The sequence below is a fragment of the Trachurus trachurus genome, assembly GCF_905171665.1.
Source record: "Trachurus trachurus genome assembly, chromosome: 16".
Lineage (NCBI taxonomy): Eukaryota > Metazoa > Chordata > Actinopteri > Carangiformes > Carangidae > Trachurus > Trachurus trachurus.
This window is the reverse complement of record NC_139902.1, coordinates 30933716-30955572: the sequence shown is the minus strand read 5'-3', so window position 1 is coordinate 30955572 and position 21857 is coordinate 30933716. Positions and strand designations below refer to the sequence as shown.

The following is a 21857-nucleotide window of genomic DNA, read 5'->3' as shown; positions in this document are numbered from 1 at the left end:
CTCTTACCTATTAGCTTACCGTAGTTAAATCCAAGTGGTGACTTTTTTTGGGGGGGTGGGCACTGTATGTTTACACTATGTTTACACTATATTTAGTTCATGTGTGCACCTTTATTAAAGCAGCAAACATGCGAAAAATGATGTTTATAAACTGTATGTTTTTCTTTTTTCACATGAATTTTGATGTATATTTACATTCTGGGAATCTGCTCCCAGACTTTTGAACCCTCTATTTATATACATAATTAAACATAAATAAACATACATATGTGAGGTTGATATTGTGTCAGTGCATGGAATTGGAACAATTTCTAACAGGTTCCATGTGTCATTTTTTAATATTTACTCTGTTTATCCTATAAATAGAAAGTTAGTATGGATTGGACATATACTACATTTGTGATCAGAACGGTAAAGAAAAGTGACTCCAGCTGCTGCCAGGTCCTAATTAACAGATTAATTACACTCAGACGTCTGAGGCTCCTCGTTAAAATCACATTATCTAACAGTCGCTGCCACATAACAAGTGATATTCATTAAAACCACTTAGAGAAACAATCAGCAGACAACACAACTCCTGTTATTGATTCCTTAAGGTGACACTTCTGTCCACCTTAAGAGAAGTACAGTACCAGAGGGGCGGAGCTTATGTGTGGAGGAGGCAGCTCTGGTAGGTGTGACCCAGCAGAACAAAACACACATGTAAGACGGCTGCTGAGTCTGTCTGTGGGCTTCTACACACACACCATCCTCACACACACACACACACTCTGAGCACTGAGGACTCCCCCTGGGGTGTGTGTGTGACAGAAACAGAGTGTGTCTTTCTAACTTTCCTGTGCTGGATCTTTAACTGGAGCCTGGTTGATCCTGAGAGAGACGAGGGGACGAGATGACGGACGCGGCGACCAACATGCGGCTGAAGCTGCCGCTCACCTGCTTCATCCTGGAGATCATCCTCATCATCCTGTTCGGCGTGCTGGTGCAGTACGACCACGAGACGGACGCCCGGGAGTGGCACAACACCACCCACTCGGGTCACGGCGACTACGACAATGACTTCTACTACAGATACCCAAGTGAGTGGATGTGTCGGGGTCAGAGGTCACAGTGGTGCTGGTGTTGATGCATCAGTCATATGCAACAGGAGTGGCTGCTTTAATGTGATGCATCTTTAGCTGATTTTATATTTGCAGAGATGGGACCAAGTCACACATGTGCAAGTCTCAAGTCATTTTTCTTTGGGCAAGTCAAGTCAAGTCAAGTCACAGGTTATGTCAAGTCAAGTCCAAGTCAAGTCAACTTATTATTGCAATTTCACCCGCAGAATCTAATCTAAATAAAGTGAAGACAATATATTAGAATAGAATAGAATAGAATAGAATAGAATAGAATAGAAAATATATTATGTCTTATGTCTTATCATGTCTTATAATGCATTATATTTGTCTTAATTAACTACAATGCAATTAAACTGTCCAATTTATAGTTTATTCTACAAAGGGAATTAACTACAAATCCCCATGATGCCCATGTTCTCCCTCTACATACCTCTTTTTCTTCCGAGGAAGAATTAAGACAGGATTGACCTGATTTAAAGGATAAAATTCAAAATTTACAGTGTTATAATCATGGATGTGAAACTTATAACAAGAAAATATGAAAGAAAATTTAAATTAAACCATTAAAGATTGAATCCCAGTCGTTCCTGCACAGCAGAAAAAGAGCTGACTGTTGCAGTTTGGTCAGTTTGGTTTTTTGGGCATGCACCAACTCATTAGTCTATATGGGAATTATCTAATTTTACTGCAACTTTGCAAGAGTTTTTGATCTTGAATGTGACTCTAACATCATAATCTCACCCTTTTTTACACGCTGCACCTCTGTGATTGTATCAGACCTGTAAGTATTCAGTGTGTTGCATGTTTTTTTTTTTATCCAAGTGTTAGCAGCAGCATTGCTGTACTGTAGCTCATGTGGGAAACTGCTGCTGCTGCTCAAACTGCTGAGCTGCACTGCTTTGACTCTAATTGGACGGGTCCAGTTCCCAGTGAGTGAACATTTGATAAAGATGTCTTCCAGTCGGCTGCCGTCCCACAGAGGCCGATCCAACCGCTGATCGTTAATTTCCTCTGATTTATATGGATTGATGGTGTAGAAGAAGTAGAAAAAAAAGAGAAACAGGACACTGATGAGTCTGTCACAGGCTCATTACTGTCTCCACATCAAACAGAACCTGAAGCTGCTTTTAGCTCAAACAAATCACAACTAATTGAACATCACACAATGAATTTGCAGTATAAATATGCAGCTTTTCATGCGTCCGACATAAAATGCAACACTAGATCAAACACTATGTGTGGGTGTGTGAGGGCAACACCACACACACAAGTGATAAATGTGTCTCAAAAATGTTAACTGTTAACTTTCATTTGTTGCTCTATTATCAGTAAGTTTGGTGTTTTTCTGCTGAGGCAGCTCAGAACAGGACACAAGGTCAGGGACGGATCATTTATGTAGTTTAAGAACTTTTTCTTTCCTCCTTTAAAAAAAAAAAAAAAACATAACCTCCCTTTGTTTAAAGTTTCTGTGTTGACTAAAACCACAGGAGTGATGCAAGATGCAAAAACTGGTTCTGTGACATTGCAGCATTTTGTGTTTTTACATGGGGTTGGAAATAAAAACCCCTCTTCTAACTTCTATTTGTAGTTAAAACAGTCACTTGTATTAAATTACATCCCGTTGCTTAGTTTCCTCTGCTGCAGTTCATTCGTCTCCTCTCTGTTCCACCTTAACAAACCAACCTTATGTAAGGCGACTGAGGGCCGGTGGGCGTGGCCTAACAACTCTGACACTGTAGTAAACCCACCTGCATGTCTCTTGTATCGGTATCAATCAGTATCATCCTGGATGTGAACCTGCCGCTGCATATTTAAAACCACACGACTGGAAGTAGCAGATTTACACTGCAAAAACTCAAAATCTTTCCAAGAATATTTGTCTTATTTCTTGTCAAAATGTCTCATTTCTAGTCAAAACTAATCTCTTTCCACTTAAAATAAGACTCATCACCTAAAAATTAACTTGTTTTAGATCAGTGTTGCTTGTTTCAAACAAATTTTCACTTGAAATAAGTAGAAAAATCTGCCAGTGAAAGGAAGTTTTTTGTGCTCATACTAAGGAAGAAAAACTTGCTCCGCTGTCAGATTTTTCTACTTATTTCAAGTGAATAATGCTTGAAAGAAGTAAAAAAGTGTCTAAAAACAAGCTACTTTTTTATGTGATGAGTCTTATTTTAAGTATAATGAGATTTGTTTTGACTAGAAATAAGACAAATAGTCTTGGTAAGATTTTGAGTTTTTGCAGTGTAACTTAGTGTTATGAAATATTAAGCTGCAGAAAGCATGAAGCTGATGAGTGTCAAAATCAAAAGGTGTGATGATAGTGTTGATGCTGTTTGTGCTTTTTTTCCCACAGCATTTTAAATTGTATCATGACGGGAGCATTAGATGAAGTATTAAATCAAAATAGTCTACTGACTCCTGCACTGAATTAAAACTAAACTTAGTCACCAACAACATGCCAGTTTGCTGAGTGACATATAAAAAGTAGGAAGGTGGAAGTTGTTATCAAAGGAGTGCAAACCTGTGGTTATTTCCTGGAGTTCAGTGTGAACCAGTATAAACTCATTAAATATCAAATTTACTTAAATACCGGCAGTAAACACTAGTCTACAGACGTCCATGCGGGTTTGCATATCAGTCTCAGTTTCAACTGGTTGGTCGACTGTTTCCTGAGCAGAGCAGAGAATCATGGGAATGTAGACATGTGATTGCTTCCTTCTATTGAACCAGCTATGATGTTTAGCCTAATTTTAATTCTTCAACATGTCACCGTCCTCGTGCTGCGGCCAAGTGACAGCTCCACCGTCCCCACCCTGCTCCTGTCAGGGCCTGAACTCTTCACCCTGCGCCAGCTTCTCCCCTCGGGCTGAACTGTTCAGTTGATCAGAAATCACACTGTAAAATCTAAACTACCTGCATGCGCGGTTAATTATGCAACTAGAAACTGTCAAAGGAGTGTCTCTGTCAGCTGTATAGGTGAGATTGATTGTCTCCCAGCCAGTATATCAACATCTTGTTTTTACGATTTTGCCAACAGCAACTTGACTTTTGTGGAGTTGAGCCAAATATCTTTACAAGATGTTCATGACAAGGTCCACAAGATGAATGTGACACCACAACTGCACTGCAAAAACTCAAAATCTTTCCAAGAATATTTGTCTTATTTCTTGTCAAAATGTCTAATTTCTAGTCAAAACTAATCTCTTTCCACTCATCACCTAAAAATGTACTACTTGTTTTTTTAGATAATTTTCACTTGTTTCAAACTAAATTTCACTTGAAATAAGTAGAAAAATCTGCCAGTGAAAGGAAGTTTTTTGTGCTTCTAATAAGAAAGAAAAACTTGCTCCACTATCAGATTTTTCTACTTATTTCAAATTAAATTATACAATAATAAAAAGTGTCTAAAAACAAGCTACTTTTTTATGTATAACTGTGTAAATATACATATTTTAGGTATAATGAGATTTGTTTTGACTAGAAATAAGACAAATGTTCTTGGTAAGATGTTGAGTTTTTGCAGTGTGGATCAAATGTATAGCTCTGTGCATGCTGCTAATTAGCGAATATTAGCACGCTAACATGTTAAAGTGTATGAAGCAGGCTAAACATCAATGTGTTAACATCTCACCTGACCCGTTCACCTGTCCAGTCTGAGGTTAGAACAATAACAGCAGAGCGTGCTGCTCCATTAGCTTTAATGTCCTCAGATAATCTTTAACCCGACACCTTCACCGTCATGGGAACTGAGACAGAGGATCACCTTCATGTTTCACTGTGTATGTGTATGTATGTAAACAGCCGACATTCTCCGTCCTCCCCGCAGACAATAAACCGTAAGGACATTCAGACACAGGCCGAGTCTGACTGGGTCTTTTTCTATCTGAGGCTGGATCATGTGCATCAAATCCTCTGTTTGTTGGTGGTCATAAAGTCAATGTATGGTCGGCTCTATATGTTCGTGTGAGATAAGGACTGAAGTGCAGGTGAAAATATGTCTCTGTTAAACAATATTAGGTGATGCAGTTGTAGCTTTTGTTTTGTTTTGTTTTTAAAAAATGGATTTAATGAAGAAGATGCAGCTGCAGCATTTATAGACTTCTCATCACTGCAAAAACTCCAAATCTTACCAAGAATATTTGTCTTATTTCTAGTCAAAAATTTCATTTCTAGTCAAAACAAATCTCATTCTACTTAAAATAAGACTCATCACATTAAAAAGCAGCTTGTTTTTAGACACTTTTACTTCTTTCAAGCTGATTTTCACTTGAATTAAGTTGAAAAATCTGAAAGTTTTTCTTTCTTATTACAAGCTCAAAAAACTGCTTTCACTGGCAGATTTTTCTACTTATTTCAAATAAAAATTTGTTTGAAACAAGTGAAAATGATCTAAAAACAAGTCAATTTTTAAGTGATGAGTCTTATTTTAGGTGGAAAGAGATTAGTTTTGACTAGAAATGAGACATTTTGACAAGAAATAAGACAAATATTCTTGGAAAGATTTGGAGTTTTTGCAGTGATCTTAGTAAAAGCTGCTCTAAAATAATCTATTCTTTCAGATTTAGTTGAGTTTTATTTTTCCTGTGATGGGTTTTCAATCAGCTCCCACAGACTCCCACTGACAAAGAGACACTGGCTTTGATGGCACGCCGTCCTCCTGGATGTCACTGACTGTGGAGTATCTGGGCCAAGAGAGGACAACGAGGACACTGGCAACACCTCCGAGCCTGCATGCCATTGCCAATTAATGGTCACCATGGCGACATCAGCCTTGGCACTGTGCAATATTTTGTGCAGCGTTTTTTTTAGAAAGTTAGAAAGTGAAACTGTGTGAGACGAGGACATGAGAGAGTTCAGACTCACGTAGCTACTGAGGTGCAACAGTGAATTATTGTAACATGCAACTTTTAGAAGATCAATAAATAAATATCATGTTTTTTACGACTCAAAGTGTGGAGGCCTGAGCCGAACCTGAAGTCCCTGTAACCTAAAGCTTATGTAACCGCGCTCATTCACACAGAAGAGGCTGTTTTCAATGACAAAGCCCTCAGGACTCAGCTGTTGGCAGCGAATCGACTGTTTTTGTTGACGGAGGCTTTAGAGCAGCTGATAGGAGGCTGATCTGAATGAATGTCGTCCTCACTGAAGAGCTGTTTGACGCTTTTTATATCCGTGTTTTCCATCTTTCATAATTCTTATAGGCTATAAGAACTCTGAATGTTGAAGTTTAAAATGAAAAGAGGTTTTAATCAGATTTTACTTCTCTTATATACTATGGTAAAGTCAATCAGAGGTGACTCTTTGGTGTCATTTGGACTATTGGTCAGTTTGAAGACGTCCCATCGGACACAATTTTACATTTTTGGACCTTTATTGACACCAAAAAGTTAATTAACTAAAGGAAGAGGTATCTGAGGAGTCTGATCTACCTATAAATGTTTTTTGAGGCAGCAGACAGAGCTGAGATCAACAGAGGCGACACACAGGAAGAGTTAAGAGTCGTCTGCATAGAGATTTACTTTAGATCCGATGAATACATCCTAAAACTTAACCTTAACTTAATTTAAACTTAATTGTTGTATAAATGTCTTTCTTTTTTTTAAATAGATACATATACTATTCCTTCGGCACCTTTAAATGGATGCTGATTGTGGAGTCCACACATACAAAAGGTGCAATTTAGACCCAGAGACTGTGGCAATACTGAGGCAAGATGCAATAGGAGAAAGTGCAATAATTATTTATTACAATAATTATTTATTACTTTGTATGAACTATGAACGTAGTCGTACTGTCTGTAAGTGATCTCTGTTGGTTGTGTGTGTGAGTATGTGAAATGGTGCATGGTTTTAAAATCTGTATGCAGGATGTACAGCATTGATTGTCCAAGACATTAAAGTTTATTTTGATTGATTTGAAACCAATCTATAGGCTGTGGGAACCATTAAAATAGTCTCAAACAACGACCTGTCCTCCACACTTGTGCAGGTTTCCAGGATGTGCACGTGATGATCTTCATCGGTTTCGGCTTCCTCATGACCTTCCTGCAGAGATACGGCTTCGGCAGCGTGGGCTTCAACTTCCTGATCGCGGCCTTCGCCCTGCAGTGGGCCACGCTCATGCAGGGCTTCTTCCACGGCATGCATGCAGGCAAGATCCACGTCGGAGTGGAGAGGTATGTGCGCACCATGCATGTACACAGGAATGTAGACACACACACACACACACACACACACACACACATAAACAATATACTGAATATGTGAAATATTTAAACTCCTTCTGTTTGTTCTGAGCTCTCAGACGTTTTAATGACACCTCAGAGCTCACACCCCGAGGCCCAGTGGAAAGTCCTCATCCATCTAAATAAGTCACTTTCTCTCATTGTCTTGACTCCTACACTGCAAAAACTCAAAATATTTGTCTTATTTCTAGTCAAAACAAATCTCATTCTACTTAAAATAAGACTCATCACATAAAAAGCAGCTTGTTTTTAGACACGTTTTACTTCTTTCAAGCAAATTTTCACTGGAATAAGTAGAAAAATCTGATAGTGGAGCAAGTTTTTCTTCCTTATTACAAGCACAAAAAACTTGCTTTCACTGGCAGATTTTTCTACTTATTTCAAGTGAAAATGAGTTTGAAACAAGTGAAAATGATCTAAAAACAAGTTCATTTTTAGGTGATGAGTCTTATTTTAAGTGGAAAGAGATTAGTTTTGACTAAAATTGAGACATTTTGACAAGAAATAAGACAAATATTATTGGAAAGATTTTGAGTTTTTGCAGTGTAACTCCTTCAATCAATGACAGCAACTCAACATGCAATATTATAGAGGCTAATACAAACCTTTTTTAGGAAACAAGACTTTGCTTTACTTATATAAGAAATAATAACGGTGATTTCCATGGTGACAGATTGAGGTGAAAAGAAAAACTGACTGAAAGCCAGACCTGTGACTGAGAGAGTTTAATCCAACTTATTTGGCTTTGTACGAGGTGAAAAATTTGATGAAAAATCGATCTAATTCAGCTCATTTATCAGTAATGCGTTTATTGGTGACCAGTCAGTGAGCTAAAAGATACTAATAGTGAGGGAAATACAGGTGATACGTAATGCATCTCTATGGGGGAGGCATTCGCCATCATAAATAGTCATTTGATACATGGGAGATATGAAAATATTCATTATTGCAGCTTTAAATCTTTAGATCTTTGTTGATTCTGACACAAACTGAACCATTTATTAATAAATCTAACATTGTTTACCCGAGTTAAAGTCTCTGTCGGTGTGGTTTGGTCCAGATCTGAGGTCAGAAACACTGTAGTGAGGAGAGGATCTTCTATCTTTGTCTCTTTCAGTATGATCAACGCTGACTTCTGCACCGGTTCTGTGCTCATCTCCTTCGGAGCCGTCCTGGGTAAAACCAGCCCGGTCCAGCTGCTGGTCATGGCCATGTTCGAGGTCACGCTGTTCGCCGTCAATGAGTTCATCGTGCTGTCCGTCCTGGAGGTGAGTCACAGAGAAGAAGTCACACATCCTCCACCTCTGGCAAGCCATTTTAACATTTAAAAGCCAGACTGGATATGTGTTGTAGATATCTGTAATTCAGTTCTTCCTAGTCAAAGAGAATATTTCAGATATCCGCAACTACATTCTTCCTATCCACAATTGCCATTTCAGATATCCACAACTACGTTCTTCCTAGGACAAATGACGTCGCTTTTGCCATTCATGTGTATGGGGTTTGTCATTACAGATATCTACAATTCAGTTACAGATATCCGCTATGTGAATTACGGATATCTGTAACTGAATTACGACTAGTACGAATTCCAGTTTGAGATATCTACAACGTTATTTTGACTAGTCATAATTCCAGTTACAGATATCTACAACGTCATTTCGCCTAGTCAAAACTTAATTTGAGATATCCGAAAAGGGACATGTAGATATCTTTAATTGAGGTGAATTAAAGATATCGTAAACTGGAATTAGTACTAGTCGTAATTCAGTTACAGATATCCGTAATTCACATAGCGGATATCTGCAACTGAATTGTAGATATCTGTAATGACAAACCCCATACACATGAACGGCAAAAGTGACGTCATTTGTCCTTGGAAGAATGTAGTTGTGGATATCTGAAATGACAATTGTGGATAGGAAGAATGTAGTTGCGGATATCTGAAATGTTCTTTTTGACTAGAGGCAAAACTGAATTACAGATATCTTGAATAAAAAATCCAACTATTCAAAATGTAATTACGACTCAGAAAGATGTTGTTGATATCTACAATGTTAATTTCGGAGAGTAAAACTTAGCTTTTAAATGTTAAATCCGCTTGCCATATCCACCTGAACTCCTCCTCCTCCTCCTCCTCTTCCTCACACAGTGTCATAAACCTACAGTTAAACATGAACCTTTGTTTCAGGCCAAAGACGCCGGCGGCTCCATGACCATCCACACGTTCGGCGCCTACTTCGGCCTGATGGTGACCCGGGTCCTGTTCCGGCCCAACCTGGACAAGAGCAAACACAGGAACAGCTCTGTCTATCACTCGGACCTGTTCGCCATGATAGGTAAACATCTGGCACAGCTGGACCTCCTCTTAAAGGGATAGTTCACCCAAAATTCAAATTTCACTCATTATCTCCTCCCCCTCATGTGGACTAAGGGCTGGGAGAAGTTTCAGAGTCCTCCGTGGCTTCTCTGAGTTACAGGGGGTCTCGGCGTAGCAGTGCATGTCCATATAACGGTTGCAAATGGATACCAACTGTCTTCGTAACAAAAAGACACACCAAAAAACATCCAAATACCTCCATGCTGCTCGTATGTAATGTCCGTCTTGTATTGAAGCCCCGAAATGCGAAATTGTCCCGAAAAAAATTAAACAAGTCTATATTTCAAGCTTGTTTGTAGCGGAAGCTCCTCTTCCCAGTTCGTCCAAATTTGACGAACCGGGAAGAGGAGGTTCGAGAAGCTTCCACTACAAAACAAGCTCGAAATATAGACGTATTTAATTTTTTTCGGGACAATTTCGCATTTCGGGGCTTCAATACAAGACGGACATTACATACGAGCAGCATGGAGGTATTTGGATGTTTTTTGGTGTGTCTTTTTGTTACGAAGACAGTTGGTATCCATTTGCAACCGTTATATGGACATGCACTGCTACGCCGAGACCCCCTGTAACTCAGAGAAGCCACGGAGGACTCTGAAACTTCTCCCAGCCCTTAGTCCACATGAGGGGGAGGAGATAATGAGTGAAATTTCAATTTTGGGTGAAACTATCCCCTTAAAGAAACTAGAGTGAAAACTTACGTGTGCTGCCATCTAGTGGTCACTGCATGTAAAAGCCACACCGTCGATAAACCTAAAGCCTCTCCCTCCTGTCCCTCCTGGTCTCAGGTACCCTCTACCTGTGGATGTTCTGGCCCAGCTTCAACTCAGCCATCACGGCCCACGGAGACGACCAGCACCGCACCGCCATGAACACCTACTACTCCCTGGCAGCCTGCACGCTGTCCTCCTACGGCATGTCGGCGCTTACAGCGCACGACGGCAAACTGGACATGGTGAGGTCACAACTGAACTGGAACAAGAGGGACCGTTGACCTTTAAAGAGATAGTTACATTTACATTTACTTACATTTAGGCAAATTGGCCTAGTCTTAGCAGTAGGTTCGTTACCTTTAATTGTCGGTGCAAGCTATTTTTAGAACGGCGGAGCAGAGCCGTGAGCTGCTCAGAGCTACGCTACGGAGGCTCATGGGATTTCTTGGTTTCCCCTCATCAAACTCATCAAATACACAATCCAACAACTCCACAACGCTCTGGTGGACAAGTTGTGACCTGCACATTCACCACGCTATGAGATAATAACACAACGTTACCAGACAGAGTTGTTTTAGAGGTAAATACAGAGTCTGCTTGATGAAAAACTGTCCCGACGGGAACGCGCATCAGCAGTTTTGCATGAATTTCCCTCTAAAACAACTCTGTCTGGTAACGTTGTGTTATTATCTCATAGCGTGGTGAATGTGCAGGTCACAACTTGTCCACCAGAGCGTTGTGGAGTTGTTGGATTGTGTATTTGATGAGTTTGATGAGGGAAATCCCATGAGCCTCCGTAGCGTAGCTCTGAGCAGCTCACGGCTCTGCTCCGCCGTTCTAAAAACAGCTTGCACCGACAATTAAAGGTAACAAACCTACTGCTATGACTATAGGGATTATGGCAATGGGACAATTTGCCCAAATGTTAAACTATCTCTTTAACTTGGCTGGCATTCATATTGCTTAGTGGTTCCCAAGGTAGTGTGACTCGTTATATTTTGGCTTTTGGCACATTTGGTTTTGCAGTTCAGTGCAAAAATGAATGGAAACACCTTAAAATGCAAGGAATGTACAGTAGTGGAAACACCAATCGATTGATCTCAAAACAGCGTGTGACGTCATTACACACAGATTTTTATTGGGTTTAAAGCTCTGAGATGGAAACACACTTTTACTTTTATGCACGTTCATATCTTTATTGATCTTCACATTATTCGATTGACAAGTGGATGGAAAGTGTCACAGAAATATCACGGGTCACAAGACCAAAACCACATGTTCTGAGGCCTCTGTGGTCTTGACCTTTGACCTCTGAACAACACAACTCTAATCAGTTCAACCCCCGAGGCCTTGAAACTGGTTTTTAAGCAACTTGGATCTGACAATGAGTCAGTCAGGTGATGGTGGTGCTGCGTTCAGGTGACATGAGGGTTCAAGTGAAGCTCAGCTGTCAGGTGTAAATCATCCTGAAATGGAGTTGGGGACATTCCTGCAGCGATGGTTATCAAGCCTTTCACTGACGGAGGAGGAGGAGACGCAGGCAGCTGACAAGATAATCAGCCGATCAATCAGCTCGTCTCTAAAGTCTCCGATACAGTTGAGCTGTTTGAGCTGAAACATTCCTGCTGCTCAGGTCACGCTCTCCTCTGATCTGATGGAAAGATTTACAATAGAAACTCCAAGTTTATGAATTAAATTGTGTTGTGGCTCAACAGAAATCACCACCCAGCACAAAGTAAAAACTGAAAACAGGACGGAAGTGGAGATAAAAATAAAAATAATAATAATAATAATAATAGTAATAATAATAATAATAATAATAATAATAATAATAATCAGAAACATTCACTTGCTTTCTGAAATATATATATATATATAATATGTGCTCAGAGATCTTCAAGTTCTACCGAAGCATATTGCATTCACTTGAGTAATTTATTTTTTGTTTGTTTTTCTGACTATTTTTCTCTGTTTTTCGGGGTCATTTTTTTCGGACTTATCGAGATTTCAAAATCCTGCGAGAAGCTCCCACCTGCAAGTAACGTTTAACCGCTGTGGTCAAGCCTCCACTTCATCACGGATCTATTACATCTTAGATCCATGAGATACATCCATGGATATGCTCCACAAAAAATACAGTCGAGTTATCACCGGCATTGTAGATTTTCAAAGGAAAACCCCAGTCATTTTCTATCCTTGTGAGTCAAAACTCAAAAAATCTCAAAATCTCAAAAACACAAACCAAAAAATAAATTACTCAGAAAAAGAGGATTTTTTTTATCATTATTCAAGTGAATGCAGTACGCTTCCGTAAAGTTCAAACTGTGCAATTGTGCACAAGAAATATTTTTTATTCTAGTCTAATGTGCATTTTATTTCTAATCATTAAAAAAAAGTCTCAAAACACTGATATGGAGTCTCTAGGGTCAAAGGTCGTGTGTTTGCAAAAAGTTTTAATAATATAAAAGAAGGAGCTCATTAAATCTAAAACTTCTTCCCCCCTCTCCGTCTCTCTGCAGGTCCACATCCAGAACGCTGCTCTGGCCGGTGGCGTCGCCGTGGGAACAGCCGGTGAGATGATGCTGACTCCCTTCGGCTCCATGATCGTGGGTTTCCTGGCCGGTATCATCTCAGTGCTCGGCTTCAAGTACCTCTCGGTAAGGACCACACACACACACTCAGCGCTCTGATCAGTTAGTTTACTCATATTAAAGGGATAGTTCACCCAAAATTTCACTCATTATCTACTCCCCCTCATGTGGACTAAGGGCTGGGAGAAGTTACAGAGTCCTCCGTGGCTTCTCTGAGTTACAGGGGGTCTCGGCGTAGCAGTGCATGTCCATATAACGGTTGCAAATGGATACCAACTGTCTTCGTAACAAAAAGACACACCAAAAAACATCCAGATACCTCCATGCTGCTCGTATGTAATGTCCGTCTTGTATTGAAGCCCCGAAATGCAAAATTGTCCCGAAAAAAATTAAATAAGTCTATATTTCAAGCTTGTTTGTAGCGGAAGCTCCTCTTCCTGGTCCGTCAAATTTGGACGAACCAGGGTCCGTCCTCTTCCCAGTTCGTCCAAATTTGATGAACCGGGAAGAGGAGCTTCGAGAAGCTTCCGCTACAAAACAAGCTTGAAATATAGATTTATTTAATTTTTTCGGGACAATTTCGCATTTCGGGGCTTCAATACAAGACGGACATTACATACAAGCAGCATTGAGATATGTGGATGTTTTTTGGTGTGTCTTTTTGTTACAAAGACAGTTGGTATCCATTTGCAACCGTTATATGGACATGCACTGCTACGCCGAGACCCCCTGTAACTCAGAGAAGCCACGGAGGACTCTGAAACTTCTCCCAGCCCTTAGTCCACATGAGGGGGAGTAGATAATGAATTTCAATTTTGGGTGAACTATTCCTTTAACGTATTCCTTCGTGCTTCCAGCCGATCCTGGAGGACAAGCTGAAGATCCAGGACACCTGTGGCGTTCACAACCTGCACGGCATGCCCGGCATCCTGGGCGCCATCGTGGGATCCATCGTGGCGTCTTTGGCGACGGTGGACATTTATGGAGACGGGTAAAACACTAAAACACGTTGATTCACCTGATTCCTGCTGCTGCTAAACTCTGCATTTGTAACTATTCATATAATTACTATTATACAGATATTCACATACACGGTCATAAGGAAATAGAGAATGGGGGTAGGAGTTGATACGCTTTTACTTCTTACTACTCCTTTTCGAACATGTTTAACTTTATTTTACTTATTATTATTGGTTAATTTGTAGTAAAATTAGCAGTTTTGGTAACACTTTATAATAAGTACACACTATTAGGCATTAGTTAAGCATGATTGAATACTTAATTATTCATTTATAATGCATGGATACTCATTAGTATGTAGTTTATAAACCAGTTAGTGCTTATGAATTATGAGTAAAACATTTTTAACTTAAATTTTTATTTTGAACATGTGTGAACAGTGAACAATGAAATCAAAACAAAACAAACTAAATATCCATAATCAGAGAAAAAAATAAAAAGAATATGTATAAAAAAATGAAACAAACAAACAAAAAACCACGGTAACACTTTGTAATAACTAGTAAGCATTAGTTAAGCATTAATAAATACTGAATTCTTCATTTATAACACATGGATACTCATTAGTATGTAGTTTATAAACAGTTAAAAATGTTTTACTCATCATTGATAAGCACTAACTGTGTTTATAAACTATATACTAATGAGTATTCATGCGATATAAATGAAGAATTCAGTATTTATTAATGCTTAACTAATGCTGAATAGTGTGTACTTACTATAAAGTGTTACCGTATTTTTTGTTTCTTTTTTTCATATATATATTATTTTAGTTTTTTTCTCTGATTATGGATATTTAGTTTGTTTTGTTTTGATTTCACTGTTCACACATGTTCAAAATAAAGATTTCAATCAGTAACACTTGATAAAACATCATACAGTATATTCAGTCAGAGCTTCTTCTTCAGTCTGTTGCAGCTGCTCGTCCTGAGTTTCTACATTTTTCTCCTTCAGGCTGTTTGTGTCAGTGTTTGGTTTAGTTAGTTACTGTCGTTAAATCTCAGCTGACTCTCTCTCTCTCTCTATGTGTGTGTGTGTGTGTGTGTGTGTGTGTGTGTGTGTGTGTGTGTGTGTGTGTGTGTGTGTGTGTGTGTGTGTGTGTGTGTGTGTTGCAGGATGGCTGACGTGTTCCCTAAAGTGGCCGATGGGAGTTTCACTGCGTCTTATCAGGGGATCCGTCAGATCATCTCGCTGGCTGTCACCCTGGGCATCGCCCTGCTGGGAGGCCTCATCGTCGGTATGTGCTGCTCCTCCTCCTCCTCCTCCTCCTCCTCCTCCTCCTCCTCCTCCTCCTTCTCCACACCCTCTCTCTCTCTAATCATATTCATCAGTCAATCAACCAAAGGTGACTGAACTGTACGAAAACATCATAAAAAAAGCATAAAAGGTCCATAAAAAACACTAAATAAAAGAAGTTACAATGCTACAATATATTAAAAAAAACGTCCTAATTAAATGAGTTTTGAGTTCAGATTTTAAAAGTTCTGGCTCAGTAATAGTGTGTAAGTCAGGTCAGGGTTAAAGGGATAGTTCACCCAAAATTCAAATGTCACTCATTATCTACTCCCCCTCATGTGGACTAAGGGCTGGGAGAAGTTTCAGAGTCCTCCGTGGCTTCTCTGAGTTACAGGGGGTCTCGGCGTAGCAGTGCATGTCCATATGACGGTTGTGAATGGTGCTCACTTTTCTTCATCCAAAAAGACACACCAAAAAACATCCAAATACCTCCATAGTGCTCGTCTGTAATGTCCCTCTTGTATTGAAGCCCCAACATGAGAAATTGTTCCAACACAGGCAAAGCAGTGAACTGAGACACTGGGAGCTTCCGCTACAAACAAGCTTAAAACAGCTTTTTCGGAACAATTTCTCATGTCGGTGCTTCAATACAAGAGGGACATTACAGACGAGCAGTATGGAGGTATTTGGATGTTTTTTGGTGTGTCTTTTTGGACGAAGAAAAGTGGTGTCTGTTCGCTACCGTCATATGGACAAATACTGCTGCGCGGAGCCCCGCTGTAACTCCGAAAAGCCACGGAGGACTCTGAAACTTCTCCCAGCCCTTAGTCGACATGAGGGTGAGTAGATAATGAGTGAAATTTAAATTTGGGGTGAACTATCCCTTTAAATCTGGACCTGTGGGACCTGGAGAAGACGTTGTTCCACTGTGGTTATGTAAAGTTAAAATCTCAGATCAATAACATGGGACGAGGTCGTTAACAAACATTTAAAACATTAAAATCAACTCTAAAATGAACTAGAAGTCAGTGAAGTGAACAGTTATTATTTATAACGTGTCATTTTCAGCCGTCGCTTTGAAGCTTCATCATGGAGCAAACTCTTCATCTCCCTGAGCTGATCTCTTCATCTTCTTCTTGTTCTTCGCTCTGCACCGGTTTAAAAATGTTAACTACTTCTCTTTTACACGTCAGGTTTCATTCTGAAGCTGCCCATCTTCGGCGCTCCGTCTGACACCATCTGCTTCGAGGACAGCATCTACTGGGAGGTGAGCTGAGCTGACACAGTGCTGGGTCTTTTATTTTGAAGGCTGGCCAGATCATTTCTGGACAACTTCCTGCCAATTTACCTTGAAAAGAAAAAGAACTGCCTTAGATATAAAATATATAAAAGGCACAGATCTTCATTGGTTGCGTTAATAACATAATAACCACAAGAGTCTGGAATTAAAATAAATATCTAAATTATCAGCAACACTTTATTTATTTTGCATCTTTAGTTTTAGTTTTAAGTTTATTTCGGACATGTTAAAAGAAATACAGAAATGGACAGACATAACAAATAAAAATATCCGAAAAGGAGTGGGAAGAAGTAAAACTTATTTACTCCCACCCCTTATTCATAAATTATCTATCAAGTTATCTAGTCATTATAGTCCATACAATAAACTAATTTATGAGTTATTCAACTGGATTCATTCTAATATATTATTATATTTATATACATATAAATTTATTCTAACATATGATTACTAATCTTTATCTCTCTATATAGTCATATGCATATAAAAACTTTGACTTCCTCAGATTTTTCCTGCACAGAGACTCCTTATTTAGCGACTTATTGATAAATTATTGTTTAAATTGATTAATCTAAACTAGGAAAAGACCAACAAAACAAGACAGGAAGTGCAGCAGAGCTACAGTTTCATGTTAGATCCACACGATGGCGCCGTCGCACCAAACAGAGACTGTGACGTTGTTGCTGCAGTAGCTCGGTGTGACCACCAGGTGGAGCTACACCACCACTGATGGTGACCAACCAGGTGACAGGCCCTCCTGGATGATGTCACACCACTTCACTTCAGCCTGATGTCATCTTCAGATTTTTTTTCCCCCACAATGCATTGTGACAAATGCAGATTTAAGGCTCTGTAGTGACTTATTGCATCATTTTACTGCCATTTATACATTTGTAAATGTTAAATAGATAGATAGATAGAATGCCTTTATGGTCCCATAGGGAAATGTTTCTTCACACTCTGAATACACAACCAAAAACAGAAACAAATGTAAGTTTTAGACTCAGATTAGTAGCAGTAGTAAACCTTTATTTAACCAGGCAAGAAATGCTAAGAATACATTCTTATTAGGGCAATGGCCTCGTAGGAGGTGAAAGACCTCCTAAGGGGCAAGGGAGAGGGGGAGAATAACATTAAAGCAGATATCAGTGGAATGTTTTTGTTAATATAAGTCCTAAATAGTCCTATTTTCCGTCAGCAATCACTTACATGAAGTATTTCAGCCTAAACACGAGTCTCTCCGTCACTCTGCTCTGCTGTAACCCGAGGAGAAAATTTTCCTTGTGGGATACAAGTGTTATCCAATGAGGAGAGAGAACGGCATGAAGGGCTGTGTGTGCAGCCAAGGGATGCGCGTGAATGTGGTGACGTAGCACGAGGACCAATTGATGCCTGACAAGGGCGGGGGCTGCTAACTCATGGTGCGTTCAAAGAAACTCGTACTTTGTGTTTTTCCTTCCTGTGAAGTCATACCAGTTCGATCTGGTACGAGTTCACGGGTCGGAAGTTACGAGTGGCCGTTATAGGGAACTTTCACAGACAACAGGATGGTAAAAACACGAGCTACGGGTTACCTGGAACGCTACCAAGTCGTAGTTGTGACTTGAAGCTGTAACTTACGGTTTCAAAAGCCTGCCTTGAACGCAGCATTAGCCGAAACGGCCGTGAAGCTGATATCTGCTTTAAAATATAGACAATAAAAGCACATATGACAACAGTGACACAAGAGAAAAGAAGAATAGAGACAGTAGGCCTAACATAACGCAATGACATACCACAAAGTAACAGTTAATTTGACGTACAGTGACATACAACAAGTTATGTAAGACAGTGATACTAGATGTAAAGACATCAACCATAAAAAAGAGACAATACAGAATAACAAATTAGTGATAAATAATGATGAAATGTATATTTTTAAACATTTAAATCCACATTTTCACTCTCACTTTGTCATTTGTCGTCATATTTAGTCGATTCTTTGTCCTCTATTTTCATAAACCACGTTAAATAAGAAGTCGCTCATTGATGTTATTTCACATTGTTAGCTCCTTTTTCCATCTTTATCCATTTTATATTTTTATGGATCATGTAAAATAATATAAATAATATAAATTGTAGATAATATTGATTAGGAAACTGAAGTAATCTGGTTGTGTTTGTGGTTTCCTCAGGTTCCTGGAGAGGAGCCGGATCACGAAGACCAGCTGACCACCGTGAGGACGGAGGAGGGCGAGAAGCTCAACTGCTAGACACACACACACACACACACAAACACACTCTGAGGTTTGACCATCCCAGCACTTGAGTATTACACCCTGTAGGACAAACTGATAAATGTCTGTTTATAAATTCACATCACAATTTAATTTTTTTTTTTTTTTTTTTTTTTGTAATACCGGTTGTTTGCAGCTTCGTCCTGTAGAGGGCGACGTGGAGCTGCGTCTCCGTGGCCCACACAGGCCTGAGAAGACGAGCGATGATGATGATGTGTCTCATATATCTCATGAGAAACGCCGTCTATAATAATAATTGCCCCTTTTACACACCAGGCCAAGACACGGCTCCAGGAATTAGCCCGAGCCAAAAAAAACCAAAGACAGAGTCGCTCCCTGCTACGGAAAATAAAAATAAAAATAAAACGGTCACATGTTCATAAGAAACCAGTTTTATTTTTACTATTTTCTTCATTTTAAATAAAGGATTCTCCTGCATGGCCATCATAAGAATTATAATAATTATAATGTATTGTTTTTTTAATGTGTGTATTATCTCCTAATAGTTTAGGTTTGGGGATTTCCTGTGATTCTACGTGTTTTTCCTTTTAAATGTTAGAGTAGGAAAAAAAATAGATTTTTAAACTGGCCCTGAATTTATTTGTTAAAAAAAGCTGCGTTCACTGTATTTTGAGACAATACTGGATTTCTTTTCACTTAATAAACTGTTCAAGTGTCTCGTGTCTGATTGGATATCCTACTGTATTTAATATTAATGTGTTAAAATGTTGTGGAAAACGACCAGAGTCGATCAATTAATGTGATTTTTCCCGCTGTTTGAGTGTGTTATAATGATTTAAATTTTTCTATTTTTCCAAGAGGCAAGTGGCTCTGCAATCAAATCAGTGCTTGTTGTGATGAAGGCCGCTCATCATTAGTCCCTTTTTTTTTTTTTTTTTTCCCCTGAAGGCTTAATGAGTGTGGAGCAATCATCACAGAGGAAGGGGTTAACGCCTCAGATGCAGATGGGGTTTGTCCCTGTGTAATTAACACACTTTCACTTTTTCAGGGATCAAACAGCCCCAAGAAAGAAAGAAAAAACAACAAGAATAAAGAAAAAAAACAGCAAAGCAAAGCAAAGCAAAGCAAAGCAAAGCAAAGGCGTCCTTGTTATTAGATATACAGTCTCCTCCAGGGCTATGAGGGGTATGAGGGGCGATTAGTGCCACCGAGGAGGAAGAGGAGGAAGAGTCATCGTCATCAACATTCCCACAGTTTCTCTGTGTCGTTCAGATGAGAAATAGAATCAGTAGAAAAACTTCTACTCAGTTATTCCTCCGCTGATCTCTGTGCAGAATAGATTAACCCTTCGTGAGCTTGACTGATGGGGCTCACAACAGTGTTGAGTTTTCTCTTTAACATACTGTAAGTTCAAACTGCAAAATGAATGAAACAAACATTTTATTGCCAACATTTTCAGTTTATTATCTTAATATTAGCTTTTATTTATGACGTCACCTGCTGCTATAATTAACACTTTATTAGGAGTACTTTATTTTGTGTGCGGGAATTAATCATGCAGTACATAGTCTATACTTTATATTTTAAGTGAGAACAACAGATTCCTGCTAAATCTGGTGCACACCGTCCTTAAACCCAATCATAATGATATTAATATTTATTGTAATAATTAAGGTTGAAAGAGTGAATGAAAGTGGTTCTTGTGGTTTGCAGACAAAGTTCATTGAGGAATCATCTTTGAAAAAGTCTTCGGGTGACAAAGTTTTGTTTGAGAGATAAAAATCAAAATAAAACCAAGAAATTCTACATATTTTTAATTGTACATCCATCAATTATTCTTTTTTTTCCTCCCTCCCACAGGCTTGTGATTCCTATCTTTATGCAGTGGTGGATTTTTGCCTTGTGTTGAAACTTTTTGGTTCATGTGAAGAAAAAGTTAGAAGATATTTTTTGTGGGGCATAATTGTCTTTAATTGACGGGACAGTGGAGAGAGACACCAACATGGGACGTGCTCTTAACCACTCGAGAGAAAAAGTATCCTACTCTAACTCACCTGGAGACAAAAGAACTGTGCACAGTTATATTGCATTATTATTATTATTATTATTATTTCATGTTTAATTCAGACCCGTCCTCTCCTCTGACGTTCCAGTTCTGTGCTCAGCTTCTCTTAATGACGTCCCTCTATTGCCTCTTCATGGCATTAATCGCCTCTCATATCGAGGGCCCCTTTGCAGGCAGCAGGGGCCTCGTCTGACCCCCCTCCCCTCCCCACCCGGTCTGATGATGGTACCTCGGCGTGAACAGGCGCCGCAGCCTTTTCCCAGGAAGCAGAAGACAGGTGGACAGCTGTTTACTGAATAGGCGCTCGCAACTGAAGAGCTTAATTGAGCTTCATAGGGCTAATTAAAATGCAGAGAAAAATAATCATGATTATGGTAATTATTCTATTGTCTCACACGTCGTCTGCAGACGTGCTTGTTTGGCACCACATACCTGCAATATGTTAAAAAACTCTGGAAAATAAAAATAGGAAAATCTTTTTGTGGACTCGTGGAGGCCGAGCTATCATTATCATCCTGGATGAAATCATCACGTTAATTGTTTTAATTTCCATTGCTTAATAAGTATTCTGCAGCAGGCAGCCCTGACATAATAACTGCATAATAACGTGTAATTAAAACCCTGCAGAACAAATTGTCTTTGAGTTTGACCTAAATGATCAGCTGGGATGAAACAAGTTTATGTAACAGAATGAAAAGAAGAAGAAGAAGAAGAGTTTGAACATTGTTTCTATAAAGTCGTAAAACTTATGAAGACTGCAGATGGAGGTCAGAGGTCACGTCCTGTCTGTGTTACAGGATGTGGAGGTTTCTGCATCTGTCACTATGTGAAAGACGACTTTTATTTTGAAATCCCGACCTCTTGTTTCATTATGTTGTTTATTTAACGATGATACAACAAAGTTTGCAGGTCAAAAATCAATTTTCTTCTCTGCACCTGCACATGCA

At 39.3% G+C, this 21857-nt stretch overlaps 1 protein-coding gene across 1 annotated transcript; it reads left to right on the top strand.

The window, feature by feature from the left end:
* Positions 1-892: 892 nt before the first annotated feature.
* rhbg (Rh family B glycoprotein) lies at positions 893-18860 on the top strand (the record flags this gene model as incomplete). Its single annotated transcript, XM_083989340.1, has 10 exons — positions 893-1079; positions 7113-7299; positions 8486-8636; positions 9560-9707; positions 10537-10703; positions 12981-13118; positions 13910-14043; positions 15188-15309; positions 16502-16575; positions 18783-18860. 10 exons carry the CDS (start codon positions 893-895, stop codon positions 18858-18860), a joined length of 1386 nt encoding a protein of 461 aa, XP_083845466.1.
* Positions 18861-21857: the final 2997 nt, after the last annotated feature.